At 34.9% G+C, this 22,644-nt stretch overlaps 3 protein-coding genes across 6 annotated transcripts in view; 1 reads left to right on the top strand and 2 right to left on the bottom strand.

The window, feature by feature from the left end:
• Nucleotides 1-755: 755 nt before the first annotated feature.
• Nucleotides 756-4,228, bottom strand: sdhaf2 (succinate dehydrogenase complex assembly factor 2). Its single transcript, XM_058782070.1, has 4 exons — nt 3,875-4,228; nt 3,150-3,364; nt 1,390-1,499; nt 756-1,187 (listed from the first exon to the last, which is right to left on the bottom strand). Exons 1-4 carry the CDS (start codon nt 3,899-3,901, stop codon nt 1,060-1,062), a joined length of 480 nt encoding a protein of 159 aa, XP_058638053.1. The 5' UTR covers nt 3,902-4,228; the 3' UTR covers nt 756-1,059.
• A 986-nt stretch (nt 4,229-5,214) lies between these two features.
• Nucleotides 5,215-6,664, bottom strand: polr2l (RNA polymerase II, I and III subunit L). The gene is made up of 3 exons (XM_058782611.1): nt 6,525-6,664; nt 5,599-5,710; nt 5,215-5,501 (listed from the first exon to the last, which is right to left on the bottom strand). Exons 2-3 carry the CDS (start codon nt 5,691-5,693, stop codon nt 5,393-5,395), a joined length of 204 nt encoding a protein of 67 aa, XP_058638594.1. The 5' UTR covers nt 5,694-5,710; nt 6,525-6,664; the 3' UTR covers nt 5,215-5,392.
• A 5,090-nt stretch (nt 6,665-11,754) lies between these two features.
• The window catches only part of dagla (diacylglycerol lipase, alpha), a 40,130-nt gene continuing 29,240 nt past the window's right edge, over nt 11,755-22,644 (top strand). The window contains exon 1 of one of the 4 annotated variants that reach the window (XM_058781946.1): nt 11,755-12,279. The gene's annotated coding sequence lies outside the window, so the exon portion shown is untranslated. Of the gene's footprint in view, nt 12,280-12,380; nt 12,410-17,978; nt 18,000-22,644 lie in introns of those variants that run through there. The other 3 variants (XM_058781943.1, XM_058781944.1, XM_058781945.1) reach the window with 3 other exon arrangements.

The following is a 22,644-nucleotide window of genomic DNA, read 5'->3' as shown; positions in this document are numbered from 1 at the left end:
CACAAAAATGTGTCACTGAGCACAAAACTAAGCTTCTGCTGGCCATTCCAGTCCTCTGACCTGAACTCTGTAGAAAATGAATGGGGTGAACTGAAGAGAAGAAGCACCAACATGGAGCTGGGAATCTAAAGGGTCTGGAGTGATTCTGGATGAAGGAATGGTCTCTGATCTCTTGTCAGGTGTTCTCTAACCTCATCAGGCATTAGAGGAGAAAATTTAGAGCTGTTAAACTGGCAAATGGAGGTTTCAAAAAGTATTGAATAAAAGGGTGCCGTTAATTGTGGCCAATGTGTATTAGAGAAAAACATTTATTTCATAATGATATTTCCCCCCTGTTTAAAATTCTTATTATCCAGTGAAAGGTTAGATTAACAATGCAGATTAATTTTCACAGCCTTCTTTGATCATATTTACCTAGGGTGCCAATACTTTTGGTCATGACTGTATATATGAAGAGTTCGGATGCAAAAGTCTCTAAGTACCGTTTGAAATGTTCTTCTAAAATGAACATTTTTATCAGGCTCCTATGTGTAGGTTCAGTAATTTCACTTTAATGGCAATGAATCGGTTATTTTTATTGCCATTAAAGTGAAATAACTGAAAATGCATCTGAACTCTTCATATATAGTTTACTTTAGAGTCAATGAATATTTCATTTAATTGAAATATTTATATATAAAGTATATAATTGACAATTTAACATTATATATATTTTCATAATTCTATTTAAAATTAACTGTACACACACATATACAGGCATTTTAAATAAATTTATTCTATACATATGTAGAAATTGTAAGTTTATTTAAAGTATATATTAACATGAATCAAAGGATCAGCTTTTTATGATGACATAAAAGTTGTTGAAAATTTTATTTATGTGTACATGCAAACTGTCCAATATATGATGTGCGTTTTATAGTCACTAATGTAATATTTAATCCCAGGCACCTTTAACATGACTCTGAACAGGTCTCAGGTGTCTGTCCTCTTAAATAAGATGTGTTCGTATGAGCTCAGTTCTGCTTCTCTATGACAGTCTCTGGCAGAAGGCGAGTTTTAACTGCTCTTGTCCAGATATTCCAGATTAGGGGCATCTAGACGCTGCTCCATGTCCTTGTTCTTGGTGAACTCTTTGAGCATGTCCATCACCTCGCCCTCGTACACATCAGGTGTCGGCTGAGCCTCTGACGGGAGGAAGACCATATTTAGAAACACATTCCTGGTCTTATTGTGTGTGATAAACCAGTGCATGTTATTACAAAGAAAGAAAAAAAAAATCAATGGATAAAATCAAGTCAAACTCTTGATTTAGATTTCAACTGAATGCCTGAGCTGTGCACCACTGTTCATCTCTTCTATCTGTTTAGTTTGTCTGTTCACACATACCTGTTGCCCAGTAGTAGATGTCCCAGTCGTTGCTGGGTTCATTGATGAGTCTGTCATACTGCTTTAACTGAGATTCACTCATTGTGTTCAGGTACTGCTTAGCAAAAAGGCTGGTAACAAAAAAAAAGTCACAGAGTAGTAATATGGTATGTAGGAATAAATATTATGCTTATGTTTGGTTTAAACTTAAAAAAGAAAATCTAACCAAGTCAGTATGATTAATAATAATAATGGTAGAAAGGTTCCATTTGTTAACATTAACAATGGTTAACATTAACAATGAAAAATGCATTTACATTAGCATTAATATTCACTAATACATTATTACAATCAAACGTTGTATTTGTTAATATTATTTAATAGACATGAACTAATAATGAACAGTTGTATTTTATGAACTAATCTCAACAAAGATTAATAAATACTGTAACAAATGCTTATTGTTAGTAAATGTTAGTTAATCCATTAACCAAATGTTAACAAATGGATCCTTATTGTAAAGTTTTACCATAATAATTAATATGGAACAGTATTATTTTTTACATTTTATCTTTAAAATCACTGAGATACTGTTATAGTCTTTATTAATATTTTTAATTAGTTGTTATTTTATATCTTCTGTTTTCAATTTAATTTTAGTAATTTTGTTGTGTGCTTGTCATTTTAATAGTTTTTGTTTTTAATGTGTATATAGTTTGTGTTTTTTATAGTTTTTATTTCCAATTTACTTATTTTCGTACATCAAGATTATGTACGAAATATATATACCGTATTGACCCGAATATAAGACGATGTTTTTTTCTTGAAAATACAGTACATCTGAAAAAACGCGGTCGTCTTATATTCAGGGTCTAGACTTTGACATGTCAGTAATACACCCACAACAATAGGTGGCGCCAAAAACGCATAAAACGAGTGTGCCATGAAATATGTAATATGTCGTGACTGTCATGTTAGCCTGATGGGAACAAACTTCCTCTGTAAGTGGTTTTAAAACATAAGACAGTACCCAGATTTGAAGACTACAATAAGATTTAACTTCTACTGTTAATAAAATTGAGATGTTATAAATGCCTAAATGTTATATAATTCAAATGGGCTACCTGTTATTTCAATGGTATATCAAAAAGTGTATATTTTCAATGTCATTGTTGGTGCATTTTACCAGTATTTACCATATTTTCAAAACAAAAATTAAAATAGGAAAAATATGCAATTTGAAAATAATTTAAGAAAAAATGTTTTACAGAGAGAGAGAGAAAAAAAAACTATATTTGGTTTTCAAAAAGCCTTTTTCCAAAAGGTACATCTGGAAAAAGGGGGGTCTTCTTATAATCAGGGTCGTCTTATATTCGGGACAATACGGTATATATATATATATATATATATATATATATATATATATATATATATATATGTATGTGTGTGTGTGTGTGTGTGTGTGTATATAATTTTTTATCAATTTTTAATTATATTTTTTTTAACCTAATCACAATAACCCAACTGCAATTTGATTGAGATTAACTGGAACGCACAATGAAAAAACATGATTTTTGAAAACGTAGTTATCCGTCTTTGCAAATGAACTCTTCATTTGTAAATAGTATTCAGTGTATACAACTCATTAGAACTCATCCTGAACATACTTTGATACACTCAGACAATATTATATGTTGTTGCCAAGACTTTGCTTGCTAGAATAAGTCTAGCTGTCTGTTGAGTCGGTGGCATTTATCTAGAGGTGTTCTTGACCTGCTGACCTCAGAAGGATGCAGTTCTCCAGCATGCCTCGCTTGCGGCTCTCATACAGGAGTCTCTTCTTCTTGATCTCCAGGGATTCTCCTGTCCTCTCCTGCCACGGGGGCAGAGGGATCTCAATGATGGTCGGTTCTGGGGCATCACCGCGGTATCCCCGAGAAATCACTGTGCTGACAGCTGGACACAGTGATGATGCCCGGCAAACAGAATGAACGACCTGGAAAGATATAGCTTCGGTTAACTATAATAACCCTGGTTTTCATATATATATATATATATATATATATATATATATATATATATATTTAGTGTGTGTGTTTGTGTGTGTACAAAACAAGGTCTCAAGAGGTGAATAATCTGTAACATTAGATATTCATAAACAAGTAAAAATACCTGCTCAGGACATTGTCTTCTTTAAAAAAAGGAAAAAAAGATAAAGGTAACTAGTATTTTTTTTTTTTTTTAAAGAGTGAAATGAGTCTTGTGTATGATTTTAGAGTACAGTTAGCGTCCTCTTCTGCCCAGTCAAAAGACAACAAGATAAAAATCCAACTAAACAGTTTTTCCACACCCCTGCGTTTATTTGGATGTTATACATTAGCTGTATGATATTGGTATGATGGGCTGCAGAAAGAGGACCTTTGTTATCTCACCTCAGACACATATGAGGTCAAATGTGATCTTTAAAACCTGTCGCCACATATAAATGCAAAGCATGCAAACGTACCTTTCGTGCGATCATTGCTGAAAACATGTTATCGTGGAGTATTTTCAGTGATGTGTGGCTGATCCGGTGTTCGGCTGACTGTTTTTTATTTTGAAGGAGAGTTTATGCAACTGTTTCACAATCAAATCAGGAAACGCCGTGCAGAGGGCGCCATGTTGGTAAGGTCGATATCGCTTTCTTATTTGAATATTATTTGAATGTTGCTTTGAATAGTTCTTTGTTTCTATGTCGTGAAGACAAAACAGGTGTGTATTTTAACCTTCGAGTTTGTCCTTGACCTCTGGGCTGAGACGCGTGAGTTTAATAAAGGTTAAGTCTAATGAAAGCTAGTCTTTGGTTCCCGGGGAATGTATTTCAGTGAGCTCTTGTGCGAGCGGATGGACGTTTTCGGCGTTATATCAATTTTTAAAGAGACAGTGATACTAATTATGTACAGTAATCCCATATTAATTCTCTTTGCTTTACGTTTATTATACGCAAAATAAACATAAAACCTGTCTGAAAATAAACTCAAATTACATTCCAAAGACTAAAACGAATATTTTTAGGCCTTAGTTTAATTTGTCCCCCAAAATACAAATTACACAGGTCCTAACGACTTAAATCTGGCAAAATATGTTTATCAAAGTTAACAACACACCTAGCAGTTATTTTAGTATTATTTATATATTCGGAATTAGCTTTTATCTTAATATTTTGTTTTCATTTTAATACTTTTGTTTAAATATTTTTTGGTAAATATTATGGTATTACTATTTTGGTAAATAAAATTAATTGAAGTTTTGGTTTTTATTTCCAGTTTCATTTTAGTGCTTCAACCTAAACACATCAGTTACTTGGCAAGGCAACATTTATCATTTTTGTTTACATTTTTTTCCATCTAATATTTAGATTTTTTCAGCTTTATTTGCATTAACAAGAATGTTTTAAATAGTTTTAGTTAATAATGATAACTGTGTGATGGCAAGTGCTTTTATATGAGATTTCTGAGGTAACATGGTAAGATTAAAATCACTTAAATTGCACTGTTCTCTACTTTTTTTTTGTCATTCCAACACTTAACAGATGTGTCAATATGAATCACTGTTATATAGTAAAAAAAAGAAAAAGATTTTGCATTTTTGAGCTAAGGTTGGGGGTATTTTTGTACAAAAAGCACGCACACTAACTAAGAGGGTAGAGCCAATGAAGCAGATGCCCACACTGGATTCCCTCAGTGTTTTGATAACACTAGTTGAAGACAGGTGAAGAGAAGCAAAGAATATATCTAGGTTTTACTTGCTCCTCTAAGATATTGTGATATTAAAAAAAAAAAAAAATGTAATGAACCACACAACAGATACATTTCAATCTTTATGTAACAAAATGCTAATAAACAAAAATTCAACATCATAAGCTTGCTTCAGATATAGTCTAATGAACCAGCCATGTCCGTGCCTGTATTTCTTCCATTAGGATCAAGTCTTTGAAAATATGAGGTTGAGTGGGATTTTCATCTTCAATTTCACAGAAGGCTCCTCATTTCTCCAGCGGTGCATAATTCAACAGCTTCTCAATGAGATCCACATGAGCCAGAAGCATCCGGCGACAGCAGTATCTCTTCAAACCCAGAGCGTCAAGAGCATCACTGTGAAAATCAGCAGAGTGAGATTCAGTTCGGCACCACTGCTATCACGGAAAACACGCAGAGAAATCAAACCTGCATGGAAATTTCACGAACTCACCCTTCTGTATACTCTGCTTGAAGAAGACCTAAATACGCCTCCCATTTGTTCCCAACAATCTTCCCACAAGTGAAGCAGCGAATGGGGATGATCATGGTGAAGGACAAGAGACCTGAATTGAAGAAAAAGTCAGCGTTTATTAGAGAACCCACAGTTAACCTGTTTTTGACTAGATTATTCCAATCATTCATAATTATCAGATAAGGACCTGGTTTCACAGACAAGGCTTAGACTAAACCAGGATTAGGCCATAGTTCAATTAGGACATTCAAGTAATTTTTCTTAACGTGCCTTAGAATAAACATTACTGGTGTGCATCTTGAGACAAAACAAAGGCACTGATATATTTTAAGATCAGTCACTGCAAGTTTATTTCTGTTGAAACAGCTCAGACTTACATTTTAGTCTAGGACAAGGCTCAAGCCTTGTCTGTGAAACCGTGGAGAAGGATTTTTAAAAAGAATTTACTAGAGATTGCTGGACTTTTTTTTTTTTTGGATGTCATTTGCATGCATTTTGTTAATTTTATGTCAGGTACCAAGCTTTTGAATTAAGATAAGCAATGTTTTTAATAAATCAATGAATTAATATAAGCATATGCTATTTGTCTCAATAAACAGAGGTTCTCACGATGGCTTATGAGGTTTTACTCTTCAAAAATATGCCGATAGATAGATAGATAGATAGATAGATAGATAGATAGATAGATAGATAGATAGATAGATAGAGACGAAACAACACAAAACTCAAAAATAGTTGTAGAGATATACATGTGATGCCTAGAGATTTACAGTAACACTACATAAAATGTGTAATAGAGCCGTTCAGCTCAAGATATTTTCCTTAGTTAAGAATCCATAACTAAACTCTTACAATTAGAACCGGTTATTATTATGGAAGATGTCAAAAAATGTAAGAAACATTACCAAAACAATCTCGCACGCTACACACGTTCCTCTTGCGCGCTTACAATAAACGCACTACATCTGCGTAATTTCCGCGTTGCGTTTGTCAAATACGCACGAGCGGAAACACGGTCATGAGAAGCGATCCGCGCGCTTCTGAAGCAACATGAGAACATTCTGTCAAACTCCAATAATTAGTGTAAATTAAAGTCACAATATCTCTGTAACAACAAAATGAAAAATAAAATTGTCTTATATTTAAGTTTTATTTATTTTTGTAGCTTCTTTTAGCCAGAAACCTTCTCTACATCAGCGGTTTTTAAACGATCAATGTCTTAAAACCTTAAAATAAATTAGGTGTTTACTGAGAGATTTATTCTTACATTGTTTAATTTTATTATTGTTCCATACTGTTAAAAACTAGGGTTGTTGATGGAATATAATCATTTTTAAAAACTAGGGCTAGAATAAAATAATCACAATTTATTTCAAGACTTTAAAAACCAGATGATTCGGTAATAATGTAAAATTCAGTAAATACATTTTTTTTTGCAGGATTGCAGCAAGACTATCAAACACAGCTATGGAAATCATTTATGTAGGCAAGTCCTTTGATGATTGATTTAACCCATTGATTAAGTATTATGCATAACCCCTGACCCTTGTTGTTGTTCTTACTTTTTCTAGTTCTATATTACCAGATTTACTAATTCCTTGTTAATAGTGACTGTGCTTCATTTAGTAAATAGATTAAATGAAAAAAATAGCAAAGATATCTGTCGCAAGTCCAAAAAAAAAAAAAAAAAAACATACTTCAAGTAGGCTATTGAATTCTGTCCAAAAATAACTAGAGAAAAAACAACACTGAGTCTGGGAAAATATGGTTCATTGTCCTTTAATAAGGTCATCAAGTCACAAGGGAGCCATCTTGTTTTAATTCACACGAGGAACAGCAGAAAGGCAGCAGGCGAGGTTGTGTGCAAAATAAATACATATGGCAGGAGGAAAGGGGCCACATTAGAGGAACAGGTAAACTTCATTAGAACAAACAAATAAAATCATAATCACTCATCATCATCATCACCACCAAGACAACCACCTTGTTGCCGCATTATCATCCACATCATTACCCTCAGTATCACAACTAATACACAGTCTTCTTTCTTTTAAATACAGAGTTCTATTTGAATTATTGCATTATATACGCACTTTAAAGAAAATGTAATTTTCTGTAACAGTATGTCATGTGACGTGTGAGTGTATATTGTTTGTGTCTGCATGCATTTAGGGATTGTTTTTGTTGTGTGTAGCGCTCATCATAGTGTAACTGCGAAATTGAAGCTGTTGGCCGAGAGCCGTCATAATCTACGTTGCATCTATTTCCATTGGCCCACTTCAGAAAATCGTCAACGTCGTTAAAACAAGAAACTAAGATTTTGAAATGGCACAGATGGTCCACAGTATGCGATTCACAGGCAAGATTATTGAATGACTTGTGTTTGTTTGATGGCTGATGTCAAATACAAAATGAACCCATATAATATTTGAAATAACCGAGATTTTCTTTACATTTCTACACCTTCTCTCAACAATACAGGCCTAACTGTAATAGATGTCAGTGGCTTGATATGTACATATGGATTTGCACAAGCATTTAAGTATGAAACCAATTGCTTTTATTGATATCAAGACATAAATGGCATTTAATTTCTATGAATGACAGAATAATTCTGTATTTTTAACTTTGAATCATGCATCTTAACGTTATTGTATCTTACAGTTGGCAGTTATGGATTTAAGTCCAGCTTGAAAAACTGAAATATTTTTGGATAATCGGTTTAATCTCAACATTATGGCATGGATGAGGGTGTTTTTGAGCGTCAACCAGCAGGCAGAGTGACTAGGATGAAAGTTTTGGTGTAAATGTGCATTGGCTACAACTAAGTCGAATGTTATATGAAAAGAGTTTGGCCTAAATGCATCTCTAGCTTGCTTTAATAGCTGGCAGGAACGTCACCACAAGCACTGAAATTAAAGTACAGCATAAAATTAAGACGCCTAGTGTGTAGAGTGACCATACGTAGCCTACTCGGTTTCCTGCACGTGTCCTGGTCAGGATTTCTAAATTGCTTAAAATGCCCGGGTTTTGACTTTGTTTTCCTATTGAAGCAATCTCTACAGTCTTCATACATTGTATCTATGTGAATTTGCATTGCTTTGGCTGTTCTCTGTAGATCCCATCTTCTCGTGTGCCATGATGGGTCGATTATGTACAATGCCTGCATGCTACTTTTCAGTCATTACTTTCAGCAGGTGTGAAATTTTTTGGCAATTTGAAAATCCTGGCCAGCACATGTTCAAGACAAAGAGGACATATGTTAACCCCGCTAGTGACTCCCCACCCCTTTATATAAACTTTAATAGTCTGTGAACTAATCAACCCCACAGTTTAACAACCAATCATAGGCCTTGGGTCAGTTTTTCTTGGCTAATAAGATTACGCCCACCAATACAGCTCCAAGGGCGATGACAGCTCCTCCAATCAGGAAAGGCTTCAAATTTTCTAAGGTTTCACAGCTACTTCCTGCAGACTCCGCCGCCCCCTGTTGGTTGGTCGCTCCATCTTCCGCTGGCTTCTCAGGTTCTGCAGGTTCAGCAGAGACAGGGTCTGGTTTTGGCGGTGGAGCTGCCTCCTTCTTCTCTGCTTTGGAGGCAGACTTCGGTGCTCCCTTGGCTTTTGCTTCCATGTGGGAATGGGATCAAGGGGTCGAGGAATCTGGCAGGTTTTCTTTGGGCTTTCTTTTAGGAATACAAATATAAAGAAAAAGGAGAGATTGAGGTGCACAACCATTCAAAAGTTTGGGTCAGTTATGTTTTTGAAGGAAGCCCTGCAATGCTGCATTTATGTGAATAAAAATACAGTAAAAACAGTGAAATTGTGAAATATTATTATAATTTAAAATAACTGTTTTCTGTTTTAATATATTTTAAAATGTGATATATTCCTGTGATGCAAAGCTGAATTTTCAGCATCATTACTCCAGTCTTCAGTGTTACGTGATCCTTCAGAAATCATTCTGATATGCTGATCTGCAGCACAAGAAACATTTATTATTATCAATTTTGAAAACAGTTGTTCTGTTTAATATTTTGTGCACCGTGATGTTTTTGATTTTTTATATTAATAGGAAGATCAAAAGAACAGCAGTTATTTGTAACATTATAAAGGTCTTTACTGTCACTTTTGGTAAATTATATATATATATATATATATATATATAACCTTACTGAGCCCATGTAAAAAATAAAATTATAAAACCATATGCTGGTAAAATTCGAATAATTTCACATTTTCTCATATTTATTTACTTATTTTTGCTTGACAGCAGTGGACTAAACTAGCATTATATGAAAAAAATCTGCTGAAGACAATTCTCCTTTTGTATGCCACAGAAAATACATATGGGTGGAATGAAAAAATATGTGAATATGTCACCAAAACAGAATTATATCACAGGAAACATTTGAGTCTTTGACCTTGATGTAGCAATGACATTACTGTATATGCAGTGGCCTACTGACTGTCACGTGCTATATTTGCTTGTATTAGACAGCCAAAGGGCAGCATCCATTAGTCGTTGCTTCCTTAAAAAGCATGTGCATCTTTTGTCTGTAGAAGCTCTTTTTTTAGGGTATGTGGGGCAAAAGTGACAAGTAACTCTTAACATCAGTCATGTTCCGTACAGACATTTTGCACCCACCAAACACAAAGAATGACGTTTCTGAAGCATTAAACATGAAATAGTTCATCTGCAGCATGCAGAAATATCCCTGTGAATCTGCATGAGTCATACAGGACTGGTGGAGGGGAGGGGAGCACTCTACATTAAAAATAAATAAAATCATAAAAAAAAGGACTGAAGCCATGCAGAGAATGCATAATATGGAAAGACGGACTGAAAATGGGTTAACAGAGCATGTGATGGATATGATTTCTGTAGTGATGCAGTTACAATGGCTGCACAGGCCACAGCAGCGCATCACATTCTCTTCCAGTTCTGATGGATGGATGGAAAGATGATGATGGATGGAACGTACCTTCTTTATGTTGCCTTGTAATCCTAGCTCACCTCGTCCTCTCTTCAAAGAAGGGTGGCAAAACAGGGGATGAGAAACCAAGAGATCTGCTCTGCAGGAAGGCCTGAATCCGTCCTCAAGGAGAAACAGAATCAAAGGAAATGGAGTGATGGAGGACACAGCAGCAAGAGGAGGAGGAGGAGAGGAACTGGGCTGTACCACTTCATCAGTGAGAACAGGGGGGCGCAGTGCAGCTGGGGTGCGTGTGCTTTCGTTCGGCTCGAACTGGTGTAATGGTTGTTGCATTGAAGTTTTATGTAACTTTACTTTATTGACGTCATATAGGTGCTACAGTCTGCAGTAATCACAGACATTTACTATCCTGGGGCAATCATTCCTTTACCGTAACAGAAGGTGCATTTTTGGGGAGTGCCTGTACAGGTTTTACCTGAGCAGAAATGTTTTGCGTGCTCACTTGCATTGTAATGTCAGTAAAAATGTGTTACGTCAAATTCCCACACACCTCAAAGACCATTTGGTATGAACCTGTTTATATCAAGAAGAGCCAGATCATGCCCTTAAATTAACATGAATCTATATCTGTATATCATCTATATAAATGATCACCTGCCGTCTATATCTAACAGTAAATATTCTATCTATCTAGAGTAAATACTGTGTATATAAATTATCTGTCTAACAGTATATATTGTGTATATAAATTATCTATCTGAGTAAATACTGTGTATATAAATTATCTATCTAAAATTATAACATGTGAATGTAAATCTATCTATCTGTCTAGAGCAAATACTGTGTATATCAATGATCTATCTTAGCAGTATAGCCTATATTACTTTATAAATGTATGTATTTACTAATTGATTTGTTTCTCATCCATTGGCACTCCCTGCTGCTTACAAAGGCTTAAGAAATTCAGGAAATGACGTCGTTCCACGCCCAGCATACTATTTCGGAGGAGTCTCCTCTGTATTCACTAAAGCCCATCCCAGCAGTGTGCCAGTGGTTCCTAAGCAGCGGAAAAGCGCAGCGCCGTACGTCAATAGCGCAGCGCCTCTTACGGCAGCCAACGGATGACGTGAGCTACGCCAGGAGCGCAGGCGGGAAACGGGATTCGGGTCCAGTGTGCGCAACTGGAATGGAGAATCGCAACGACGTTGCTTCAATGGAAAAAAAGATCGTAGCGAAGATATACAGCAATCAATCTGACTGGGACCTGCTGCTGCTGCGGAGGACAGCGCGGGATCTGGACTCACCGCACGATTTTACTACGCGGAGATGGACTGTCACGGAATAAATGTTTGATCCGTGCGTGCGTGCATATTTCTGCGGTTTGAAGGGAATATGGAGCGGCTTCTGACGCGACGCGCGCTTGGAAAGGCGTGAACATATCGGTGACATTACGGCGGAATGTCAATGAAACTGAGGCGATCGATATGAAATAAAAACCCGGCTCTGGACAGCCGCAATTAAACACATCCTCACTCCTTCATGTGTTTGCGTGAATGCAAACGGGACGCCGCATTAACGGGACTGTTGCTGTTCTGAGACCTGTGGCTGGCTCGGAACCGTGATCTGGGTCGGTTCTGCGGTTCGGTGTGTGTGTGTTTGCGGAGGATGGGAGATTTAAGTGAGTCCATGCAGAAGAAGGTCTCGGGAAGACGTGCTCATACTACAGGTGAGTCTCTGTAACGTTACTGGCGACCCATATGAAAATTTACCATGGTAACCGCAGTTTCCGCCAGAAAAGCTTAACGTTAGTTAACGTACTACAGTTATTGCGCTAATGAAAAAAACACAAATGTATGGTAAGTTACATTTATTGCTAATCTTTGAGGCACGTCTGAGTACATTCAGTACTATGGTATTGTCATCTGTCTGTGATTGTGTTCAGCACAATAACTATAGCCTAGTTACCACAGAATTCCGTTAATATTGTTATCGCATGAAAATTACCATGTTTTTTGGGCATATACCGTGGTAGTACTGTGGTATTCTTTGAAGTACTTTGAGTATAACAAGGTATGCGAATATGGTAATCATTCGGTACAATGTTATATTAATCAAAAAAAGTATTATTTGATGCCATAGTACTGTCACAGTACTTGCGTATCAGAGTACCGTGGTATTATCATGTTTATGTATATATATGTACAGTGGTTTTAACATGGTGTTCTTGAAAGTACATTAGATCCTTGCATTATTATGGTGATCATTAATAAAACTTTAACCATAGTTTCATATAGAATATGACATTCGTAATTCATGAATTCACAATAGAATATCATACTCAGTGCGGGTATTGCACAGAAAGTACAATAGTATTTCCAAGGCTATTTAAACTTGGTACCATAGTGTTTTGTTGAATGTATTAATGTTTGTATTTTGCTAGGACCTATTGTTGAGCTTGGTACATTTTAGTCATATTTAAGGTCCTACCTTTACAACCTGCATGACTAACAGTGCGTTTATAAAGGAATAGTTTTGCATTGCTGCAGGCATCTGAGCACACCCAGCATTTCTGGTACATGCCCAATTAATTACATTATATTGTGGTGAGTTAGAGTATGTTCTTCATTTCATTGCCGGAAGAAGCCTTATGACTCGTGCTCAGGATTACCCGAGTTTTTTGACAGCAGTATTGCAGATATTCATGTATACTGAGCACACATAGTGTGAAAAGGAGAGTGAAGTTCAGAACCAGAGGCTTTTAATTCTTAATGGAGATGTTGTGGTTGTATCTTCGAGGCTGGATGAAGCCCATCAGTGGTTTGAAGGGGCCAGCAAGTGCAGGAAATTGCTGTTAATTACTGAGTGCAGCTTTTTGTATATGGACAAAGAGCATGTTTTAGGGTAATTTTGTTGATGTGTCGTTTAGCTGATTTAACCCTTGAGCTGTCTTTGAACAGATTATCGACTGATTATGGGATCTTCAGTGGCCGATGTCCATAATCTAGTGTGCAAGGTGGCTGATGACTGATAATATGAGGAAATAAGTTGCAAATAAAATGCACACAGAACTGCTGCTAAAATGAAATCAGGCAATGAGCGCTATCTGTTGATGACAACTGTTGATATAGGCATAATGATTACTTGCATTAATCAAAACTGATGCGACTGATGCAGATATGGCCAAATATCAGATGATTAAATTGCTGGACCAATATATTGTTTTTATCTCTAACGTATGCTAATGTGCCTTAAAAATCAACAGGTAATGAAATTTGACCTTTCAATTTTAATACACATATTATTTTCAGAAACTTCACGCATGGCTAAATTCTTGTATGAAATGCCCACTTTTTACAATCCAATTAATTTCAGATGGATAAAATCATATCCCACCATACTGTTTCGCTTGGAAAATATCATAATATCAAGGTCCAACTTATTTATTTTCTGCAAGACCCCCTTTTATATAAAGCATATCTTATTGGACTGCTATGCTTTTAATGCAAGTAAACCACAATTTTATTTAGTAAGATCTCATAAGGACTTGTTTAATAAAATCCTTCCAGAAAATGTGTTTTTTAAATATAATTTCAAAATTTCAAATATATATTGTATTTTTCTATTGTATTTAATTCAGATTTATTTAATTTTTTCCAACTCAGTTGGAAGAAAATGTACAACAGCTTTTGCTTTGAAAATAGCCTCAGCTGCTGACATGGCTTTAAAATTTCTACTATTTCTACTTTGGAAATTCATCACATTGTGGAAGAAAATTGTATGTGAACATCTTTTCATGTACCAAAACCCAAGGCTGCCTGATTCAAATTTTAATTGTGATCATTTATACTGAAAATGTCAAGAGTTAAAATCCCACAATCATATCTTAAATGTTTTTCATCCCACCATGTTTTACTTGATTTTTCCAACCTGGCAACTGCATTGCAAAAATGTGCTGGTGAGCTGAAAACACTGACAAGCACATTAGATGGAGTTTTGAGATCTCCATTGTGATTTTTCTAATCAAATGAAAGTGTAATACAGCCAGTTTGTGTTCCCTCACAAGGCTGATTGCACAATTTACTGCAAATAAATCTGCAAGCAAACATTCTCCATGATGTACTAATAAATCCAAACTTAAATCTCAAATATGTTGTTTGCCATTTTGGCTCCTGAATAAATAGTTACGCAACCTCTGTGTGACAATACAAAGTCTTTTTGTTGTTTTAATAGAAAAACATCAATATAATTTGGAATTATTGGAAGTAATGGAGTTTCGCTGTTTTCACTTTTAAGAGAAGCTTCTGAAGGTTTTACCAGTTTTCATAATGTGGAGAGTATGTTAATATATGTGATAGATGTATCACAAAATAATTTAACCATCGTGCAGCCCTACTTCTCCACCATCCCCCATGAAGAACAAGCAAAACAACTCTATTCTTCAATCAAAGGCTGAATGTCTCGTGTGGTACTGAAGCGTAGATGGGGTCTTGAAATCGCCTGGAGGCTCCATTTGGCCTTCTGAAGCAGGCTTACCTCCCATGTAGTCTCCAATATTGGACTATATTGAACACCCTTGCAATTAGCCAGTCAAGCCTCTCACAGCATAAACAATCGTCCAATCAAAGGATGTCCTTTGTAGGATAATACAGTTCATAAAGAGTAACTGTTATTTTGCCCTGAGTCTTTCCAGTCTTTGCTCACGGTGATGCAATAGACAGACTTGAGAAATAATTGCAAGATTGCAGTGCACTTCCTCTGTACAGTGATTGCAGAAATATCGATTATAGCAATGCTAATCCTAAATCAAATTTTGATCAAAAATGGTGTATCTGCATACATTAATTATAAATTATACAGTTATTATACCTAAAACTTAATTTAAATGTACTAAACATTACATTACATTATTGACACTATTTTCCTATTTTGATATTGGAAAGTTGCTTTGACACAATCTGTATTGTTAAAAGCTCTATATAAATAAAGGTTTTCAATTATTTAATTATTTTAATTCAAATTTTTTTTTTTTTTTTTACAGCATAACGAAGTAGAGGAAGAATTACTGGTTTTGAGCCTCATTAATGAAACATAAGCAGAATGAAATGTTTTGTATATATTTTGTAAAACAAAAGATTGAGTGCAACAATTTACATGAGAATGGTTTATGAACAATTCAGACATAAATTCGGTTGGCTCATGATTCATGAATGAGATCCAATGACAGCGTTTGATCTTAAGTTTAGTAGTTCACCACCTGTTTACATTTGCAGATCTGTGTTCTGATAAAACATTGATGGCATAGAATATGTTGTGTGTGTGTATATGATATCCAGTCTCTGCAATATGATGCAAGCAAATGTTCCCCAAAAATACAGCTCTCTGCAAGAACAACGGGGATATTGTCCCCTCAACATCCTGCAGTCTGTCACCACAAAAAAAAAAAAAAAAACATCAAGAGATTGTATGTGGCCTAGAGAAAGCGGCTGTATTGTTTAAAATTGTATTAGCTTCTGTAATACATTATTGAGCCATGCGTAGATCTTCAGGGCTCAGATAATTTTAATTACAGCTCTTCCTTTATGTTTTTTATGGCGCAGTGAAAAAATTTGCAGAACCATGCAAAAGTCCATCTCTCTGAAGATTATTAACGTTAACTTATTGCATCCTAAATTTCCAAAATCTAGATTGCCTTTAGTGGTTGACCAGTATGGGCCCTTTAATGTGGGTCATTGTCGTCTGTTCTCAGTTTAACAGGTTGAATTTAACAGTCTGTTTCAGCACATTGTTCATCTCACAGCGTGAACCTGTTCAGGCAAATCTGTTTTATTTTAAACTAATTGACTCTGGGAGTTAATCATCACCTCACATTGATTATAATGGACCCGGATTATTCAGGATTCCCATCAGTGCTGGCTTTTCCATCTCCGGTCAGGCTTTTCAGTCAATGTCTTGAGTTATAAAGTGATTCATGTATGAATCAGTCCATTGATTGACGTTTTCTTTGGTGTTTTATTGTCATGCATGTGTGAAAGTGCATTCATGATCGATAAAGCTTCTAAGAATAGTTGCAAAAATATTCTTGTGCTTCATGTAGAACAAGAGACCAATGCGTTTTTGCATTCTGTCTGCACTATTTTGTAATTGTTTGTAATTTTTTTGTTTACACATGCGTCAGACGGACCTCACAGATCATTGTGTTGCAGTTTGCTGATTTTTATATTTTTTTATCATCTCACATAGTAAGTGTCACATTTTTATGACACCGTATTGAGGGTTAATTTGAGTTGCCTGTCTTCCTATTTTCTCCCAAACAGTTTATGTGGCATTATGTCCAAAAATAGAAGCAAGTGTTGCTTAAATGAACTGGTTGATAATGGCCATTTAGAATAAATATCGTGTACAGTTTTACTGTCACGGTTAATTTTGTTTCAGCAATTTTGTGTGCATTATATTTGCTGTCATTAATTGTTCTGATGTTGTTCATTTTGTTATTTAATGCTACATTTATTTTGTATTTTTCATCATTTTTATAAGTTAGAATATGCATAAATATAACTAACTAAGTTAAATAACTAAAAGAAATCATCTTGTGAGCTGCTACAGGTTTGATTATAGTCGGCATTGGAGATGGACAACACTGAGACCAGAAAAAATAGTAAAATATTTTCTCATCAATTCAGGCTGCTTTCATTTATGACTCATTTGGATGAGGTGTTATGGATGTACAGTCTCATAATACAAGCATTAGCATATCATTCATATTAATATATTCATATTAAGGCCACTGAGTGAGGCTGGATGTACTTCTACAAGCATTTCACAAGCTATTATTTTGCTATCTAATGCAATGACATTCAGATTGTTTTCAAGTGTGGCTCAAGCACTTTTTGGGGGCCTCTGTAAGTGGTCGTCATGATATCCCACCGATGCTTAACTGAGGCTTTATCAGGATTGCATGACATTAAAGTCATCCAAAACCTCGTCTTACAACAGGATAATTGTTTGAAATGCTTGTCATCTGGTTAAACAAGCAGGTCATGAGATTTTCTATCCTCAAGTCAAACCACAGAAGCAGTAGATTATTTGATGACGAGACATTTACATAGTCATGGCATGGAGCATATATTTCTTGAGGAGGCATGGCAGTCTGAAGGTACAGTAATTGACAGGTCACAAGACTCATTTTTGAGTTACAAACAGCTACATACTGTTGCTAATTTGCACATGCAGTAGTGCGCAGGAGTGACTGCCCACTTTTTGTGGCTTTGCTTCTGGAAGTATATTTCCTGTTTATTTTCTCCATAGGAATTTCTAACCAAACCAGCGAGCTCGGAGATAAATCATAGCGTTACAACCTTTAATTTGATGCAAAAGTATTGTGCAAATATTCAAGCTTGGTCATGTTTGAAAATCAGAAAAAATACAAAGGCACAACACATGAGGAAGGTATGTGCTCTTAGATAATTATCTCATGGAGCGATGTGAATGACATAAACAAAGCATACTATACTATACAATAGTATACTATACTACACTACACTACTAGCCATTGATAAGCATGACAAATCAATATATTATATTTTTGTTGTTAAAAATGAAATTATTTTTCAAAGTGACAGTGACTTATCTGATAATGGATATATATATATATATATATATATATATATATAGGATCTCTCTTCCGGGTTGCAGGTATTGAAGTTCTTTTATTATTATTTTTTTTTAATGACATTGTAATATCACACTTGCTTATACATTTTTACCCTACAAGTCACTTATATAAAAAATATTTTATAATAAAATATTGATATTTTTGTATTAATATTTCATTATATATTAAGGATGTTTAATTATACATTTATTAATTTTGTTTAGTTTTTTTTTAAATAATTTGCATTATTTTTATACATCTCGTTTGCTATATAAATTTATTCTGTTTGTACAAAAAGAATGTATACCTCTAATATCATTGCTTACTAATCATTGTAGGTGTGTCTTGAAAAGATTATTCATGTTATTGTTAAAATTCAGTATCTGCAGATCATTTGCTGCTCCCCCAAATTGAGATGGTGTGCTGTGTGTCCCAAGTTGAAGTATTTTTAACTTGATGTGACATGGTTATGCCAGGAGACGCTGAAAAACAACCAAAGATCTGCTGCATGTGTACATATACCAATGATTGCAAAATAACACAGGCAGAACGCAAGAACGTGTCCCGTGTTAATGTCTCCAGAGTGCACAAAGGCAAATATTCAGTCCTACGACAAGTAGTGTTGATACAAGCAGCCAGCTGACTGTATCCTGCTTGGCTCTGCTCTGTCTTTCTCATTCTCCTTGCCACATGCTCCACACTTTTTCACCCTGTCATGCCCTATTTATTTTTCAACACGCTGCGTTCCATCCCCTACTCATTCCTCGGCATGCCAATACATAATCCCTCTTTTCCATTATGAACTCAACACTTTATTTGATGCGTTTTAGGGCCAGTTGATGAATGTTTCCACTTTTCAACCATCTTTCCGAAACTTTTACCTTCAAACCATCCATTCTTTCGTTTTATTTTTTTGCCCAGCGTATCAATTATTGACCAGATTCGACCACATGTCTATTTTTTCCCCTCACCTTCCTCTCGGTTCTGAGGTTGTTTTGCATTCAGTCTTTCCACATTAAATTACATTTAGTCACAAACATAATGATTTTTTTCCTCATAACTTTTGGCTTTATTAACGGCACATTTTCCAGAGTAGGGAAATTTTCAGACATTTTCCATCACTTCATGCAAAAGTGCTTCATCAAATGTCTTTATTAAATAAATTAAGAAAATCATAAAATAAAGAACATTTTAGTTTAACCCTACTTGTTTTTATTAGGCCTAAAAAAGTTTAGATTTAAGATGAATATATTTTGAGCTTGATTTGATTATCAGTTAACCAGCCTGCAGTAGGGGTTATGATTTTTTAAAGTCGACTTTTATGTGATGAAATTCAAGTCGAAGTCGATGACGTCATTAATGAACAAATAAGTCTGGAGCTGTGACAAACACCTTGTGCACAGCTATGGCATATGACACAGTGCTGCCCACATGGCTATTGCTCCTATAACAGCTCATTTTTATCAGTTCTTTTGTCTTTGGGTCGTTATATTTCTCACAGATTTCTGCTCGTTCTAAATCAGATACAGATAAAGCAGCACAGTAAAGATTAAATTCATATGAATGCATTAGTGAGAGCGGTTGTGTGAATTAATTCTACCTGGCAGCGACTCTCTACTAGTAGTGAAGCTGTGGGATTTAGTTATTAAGAAATATATGCTTGAACCTTTCAGTTTCTAAGCTATTTTATTGAGAAATCACAGAACAGTGTTGACAATACATTAAAATCCTGATTGGTGCATTCCTACATTTTTTTTAATGAAGAATGATTCTCATAGTCAATTTGTTCTTGTCAGGAGCTCTTGGTTGGAAGTGTTTTCTGCAGTATATTTTGATGCTTGATTTTTACCAAAAAAAATCTATAAAATTCTAGGGCTGTTGTGACAACTTTGATTTCCCAATTTTAACTAATCTTCATTTTTAACAAACCAACAAATTCAGATTTATCATGAAATTTAAACAATAAATGTAATTTTGATGTGGCATGACTGATCACTGTTGCCATCTCAGTTTAAACGGTTCAATTCAAGAGTTACTACTAGTTATAACACAAAAGAAATATCTTATATTCTCTTATTTAATGTATGTTTGCATGACAGCCTCCATTTAAATATTTATATTTTAACAACAAATTGGAGAAAAATGTCCTTATGTGCAAGTTTTGATAATTTCAGTGTTTATTTTAATTTAAGTGTTAATTATTAAATAATAAAAAAAAATAGAAATAAATGTTTATTAGTTTGTTTTCAATAAAATGTCATAGTTTGTAATGTCATCCAGTAATGTACCAAGAGGGTTTCCTGTATATAGTTTAAACCATAGGTTTTTGTTTGTTTGTTTTTTTTTGTTTTTTTATACTTAAGAAAGATGTACATGTACTTTACCTGAAATATGAAACCTTCTCAGTGAATAGAATCAAGAGCGTCTGCATTGGAATCAAATCAAATCATAAAATCTTTGTCAGTGCCCAGTCCTACAAAAATCCGGGCTTTAACATGCAGGTTGAAAAGTTATTAGTTAATATCAACCAGATTTCTAATATCAAATGGGTTCAACCCTACTTGACTCATTTTCCGTCTCTTTCATTGCTCCAGTGAAATGTCCTTGTTGTGTTTTCACCATCTCTGTGTAGCTGCAGCCCTCTTTCTCTGTCTTTTCTCCTTTTCATCTCGCTCATCCATACTCCGAGCTTGGCTTCAACCGCTCTCGTCCTTTTTTTAGATTGAGGACCATGTGCTACACACACCCACTCTCCCCTGCCTCTCTTCTCCTCTCCTCTCCTCTCCTCTCATTTCTTGCTCCAGATTCTTCCTTCCCTCCTTCTCTCTCTCTCTTCTTCCTTCACTCACCCTTGCTCTCTCTTGCCTTCTGTCTTTTTTCTCCTAATTTTCATGCTAGTCCTCCTTTTCCCTGCATCCTCATCATGTTTTACTTTCACTGCCGCCCACTCGGTTCTTTCAACATCTTCCAGCTCCACCTGCACTGTTTGTGTTTGTGGATTTATGTCTGCTTCGAATGAGTGTGTATGCCTGAGTAAGTGTGAACATGCTATCTTTTATGAAAATTTATAAAATCAAAGACGAAATAGGAACATTTTTGCATGATTTCTGCACTGATTTTGGGGTGAAATCTTAAAAATGGATTTCAAATTGTAAAATTGTAAAAGTTTGGCTTTAAGAAAGTTTCTGCAAATCCTAAAAGACTTTGCACACTCATTTGTCGTTAATAGACACTATAACAACTGCATATGATGGGCCCTTTCATTTAAAATGTTTGACTTTATTGTCTGTATCTATTTGTGATGTCTCAGTTTACACGTTAATGATAAGAGCCATTTCCCTTAGAGATCCACTCAAAGGGGATGGAAAACAATGGCAAACATAATGTATTATATTTTCTGGTAACACAGGAAAGAGTGGCAGGAAGTACACCATTTTTTATGCAGACTGACAAAACTTAAGTTTAGCCACTTGGATTTGTTAGTTTCTGGCAGGTAGTATTAAGGGGAGGGACATTCGTATTTTAGAAAAGAATAAAAAGATAATGTCATCAGTATTTTATTTTTGTTAATTTTTCTGAAATAGAAAGACTATAAATTTTAAATGCATAACCACTGCTCACCAATGCTGCATTTATTTAATCAAAAATACAGTAAAAACAGTATTATTGTGAAATATTAGCACAATTTAAATGAAATGTCTTCTATTTTAATATATTTTAAAACGTAGCCTAATTTATTTCTGTGATGCAAACCTGAGTTTCCAGCATCATTACTCCAGTTTTCAGTGTAACATGATCCTTCAGAAATCATTCTAACATGCTGATTTGCTGCTCAAGAAACATTTCTGGTTATTATCAATGTTGAAAGCAGTTGTGCTGCTTCATATGTTTGTGAGATCTGCGATACTTTATGAAAAAAGTTCAAAACAACAGCATATATTTTGATCAATTTAATGCATCCTTGCTGAATTAAAGTATTAATTTAATTTAAAAAAAGATTTTAATTTTAATTTTAAAAAATACTAGCCCCAAATCTTTGGAGGATATATGCTAAAAAAATACCTAGTAGAGAAGCATATATATACATTTATTTAAATATATAACAAATAAAATTCATAGTAATAATAATGTATGATATTTGTACATAAAATAATTAAGCAGAAAAAAATAAATTGAGTGATTTTAGTTTTTATTTATTGTAGAAATTATTGTAGCCTTTCATAGCAGAGTACAAGATCAGTCTTTCCTCATGGCTTTCTTACCTTCCTGAGGAATGTGAGCAGGAAGTTTATGAGAGTAAATGTCATTTTGTATTTACTTTAAGTGTTTTTGGTGTCCAAACGGGCTTCATATTAGCGTTTTAATTTTAGGGATGAGTCTTCGTGGATAGATGGATGGTAGGAAAGAGAGAAACAGAGAGACGCAGGTGTGAAGTGAAAT

Source organism: Onychostoma macrolepis, chromosome 07 (genome assembly GCF_012432095.1).
Source record: "Onychostoma macrolepis isolate SWU-2019 chromosome 07, ASM1243209v1, whole genome shotgun sequence".
Lineage (NCBI taxonomy): Eukaryota > Metazoa > Chordata > Actinopteri > Cypriniformes > Cyprinidae > Onychostoma > Onychostoma macrolepis.
The sequence above is the reverse complement of the archived record's forward strand: the minus strand, read 5'-3'. Positions and strand labels throughout refer to the sequence as shown.

Coding starts and splice junctions, on each gene's coding strand:
- polr2l (XM_058782611.1), bottom strand. CDS start 5,693: ATGATCATCCCCATTCGCTGCTTCACTTGTGGGAAGATTGTTGGGAAC. Junction 5,502..5,598: donor CAAGCAGAGTATACAGAAGG/GTGAGTTCGTGA, acceptor TGATTTTCACAG/TGATGCTCTTGACGCTCTGG.
- sdhaf2 (XM_058782070.1), bottom strand. CDS start 3,901: ATGTTTTCAGCAATGATCGCACGAAAG. Junction 3,365..3,874: donor CAGCAATGATCGCACGAAAG/GTACGTTTGCAT, acceptor ATATCTTTCCAG/GTCGTTCATTCTGTTTGCCG. Junction 1,188..1,389: donor CATCTACTACTGGGCAACAG/GTATGTGTGAAC, acceptor TCCTCCCGTCAG/AGGCTCAGCCGACACCTGAT.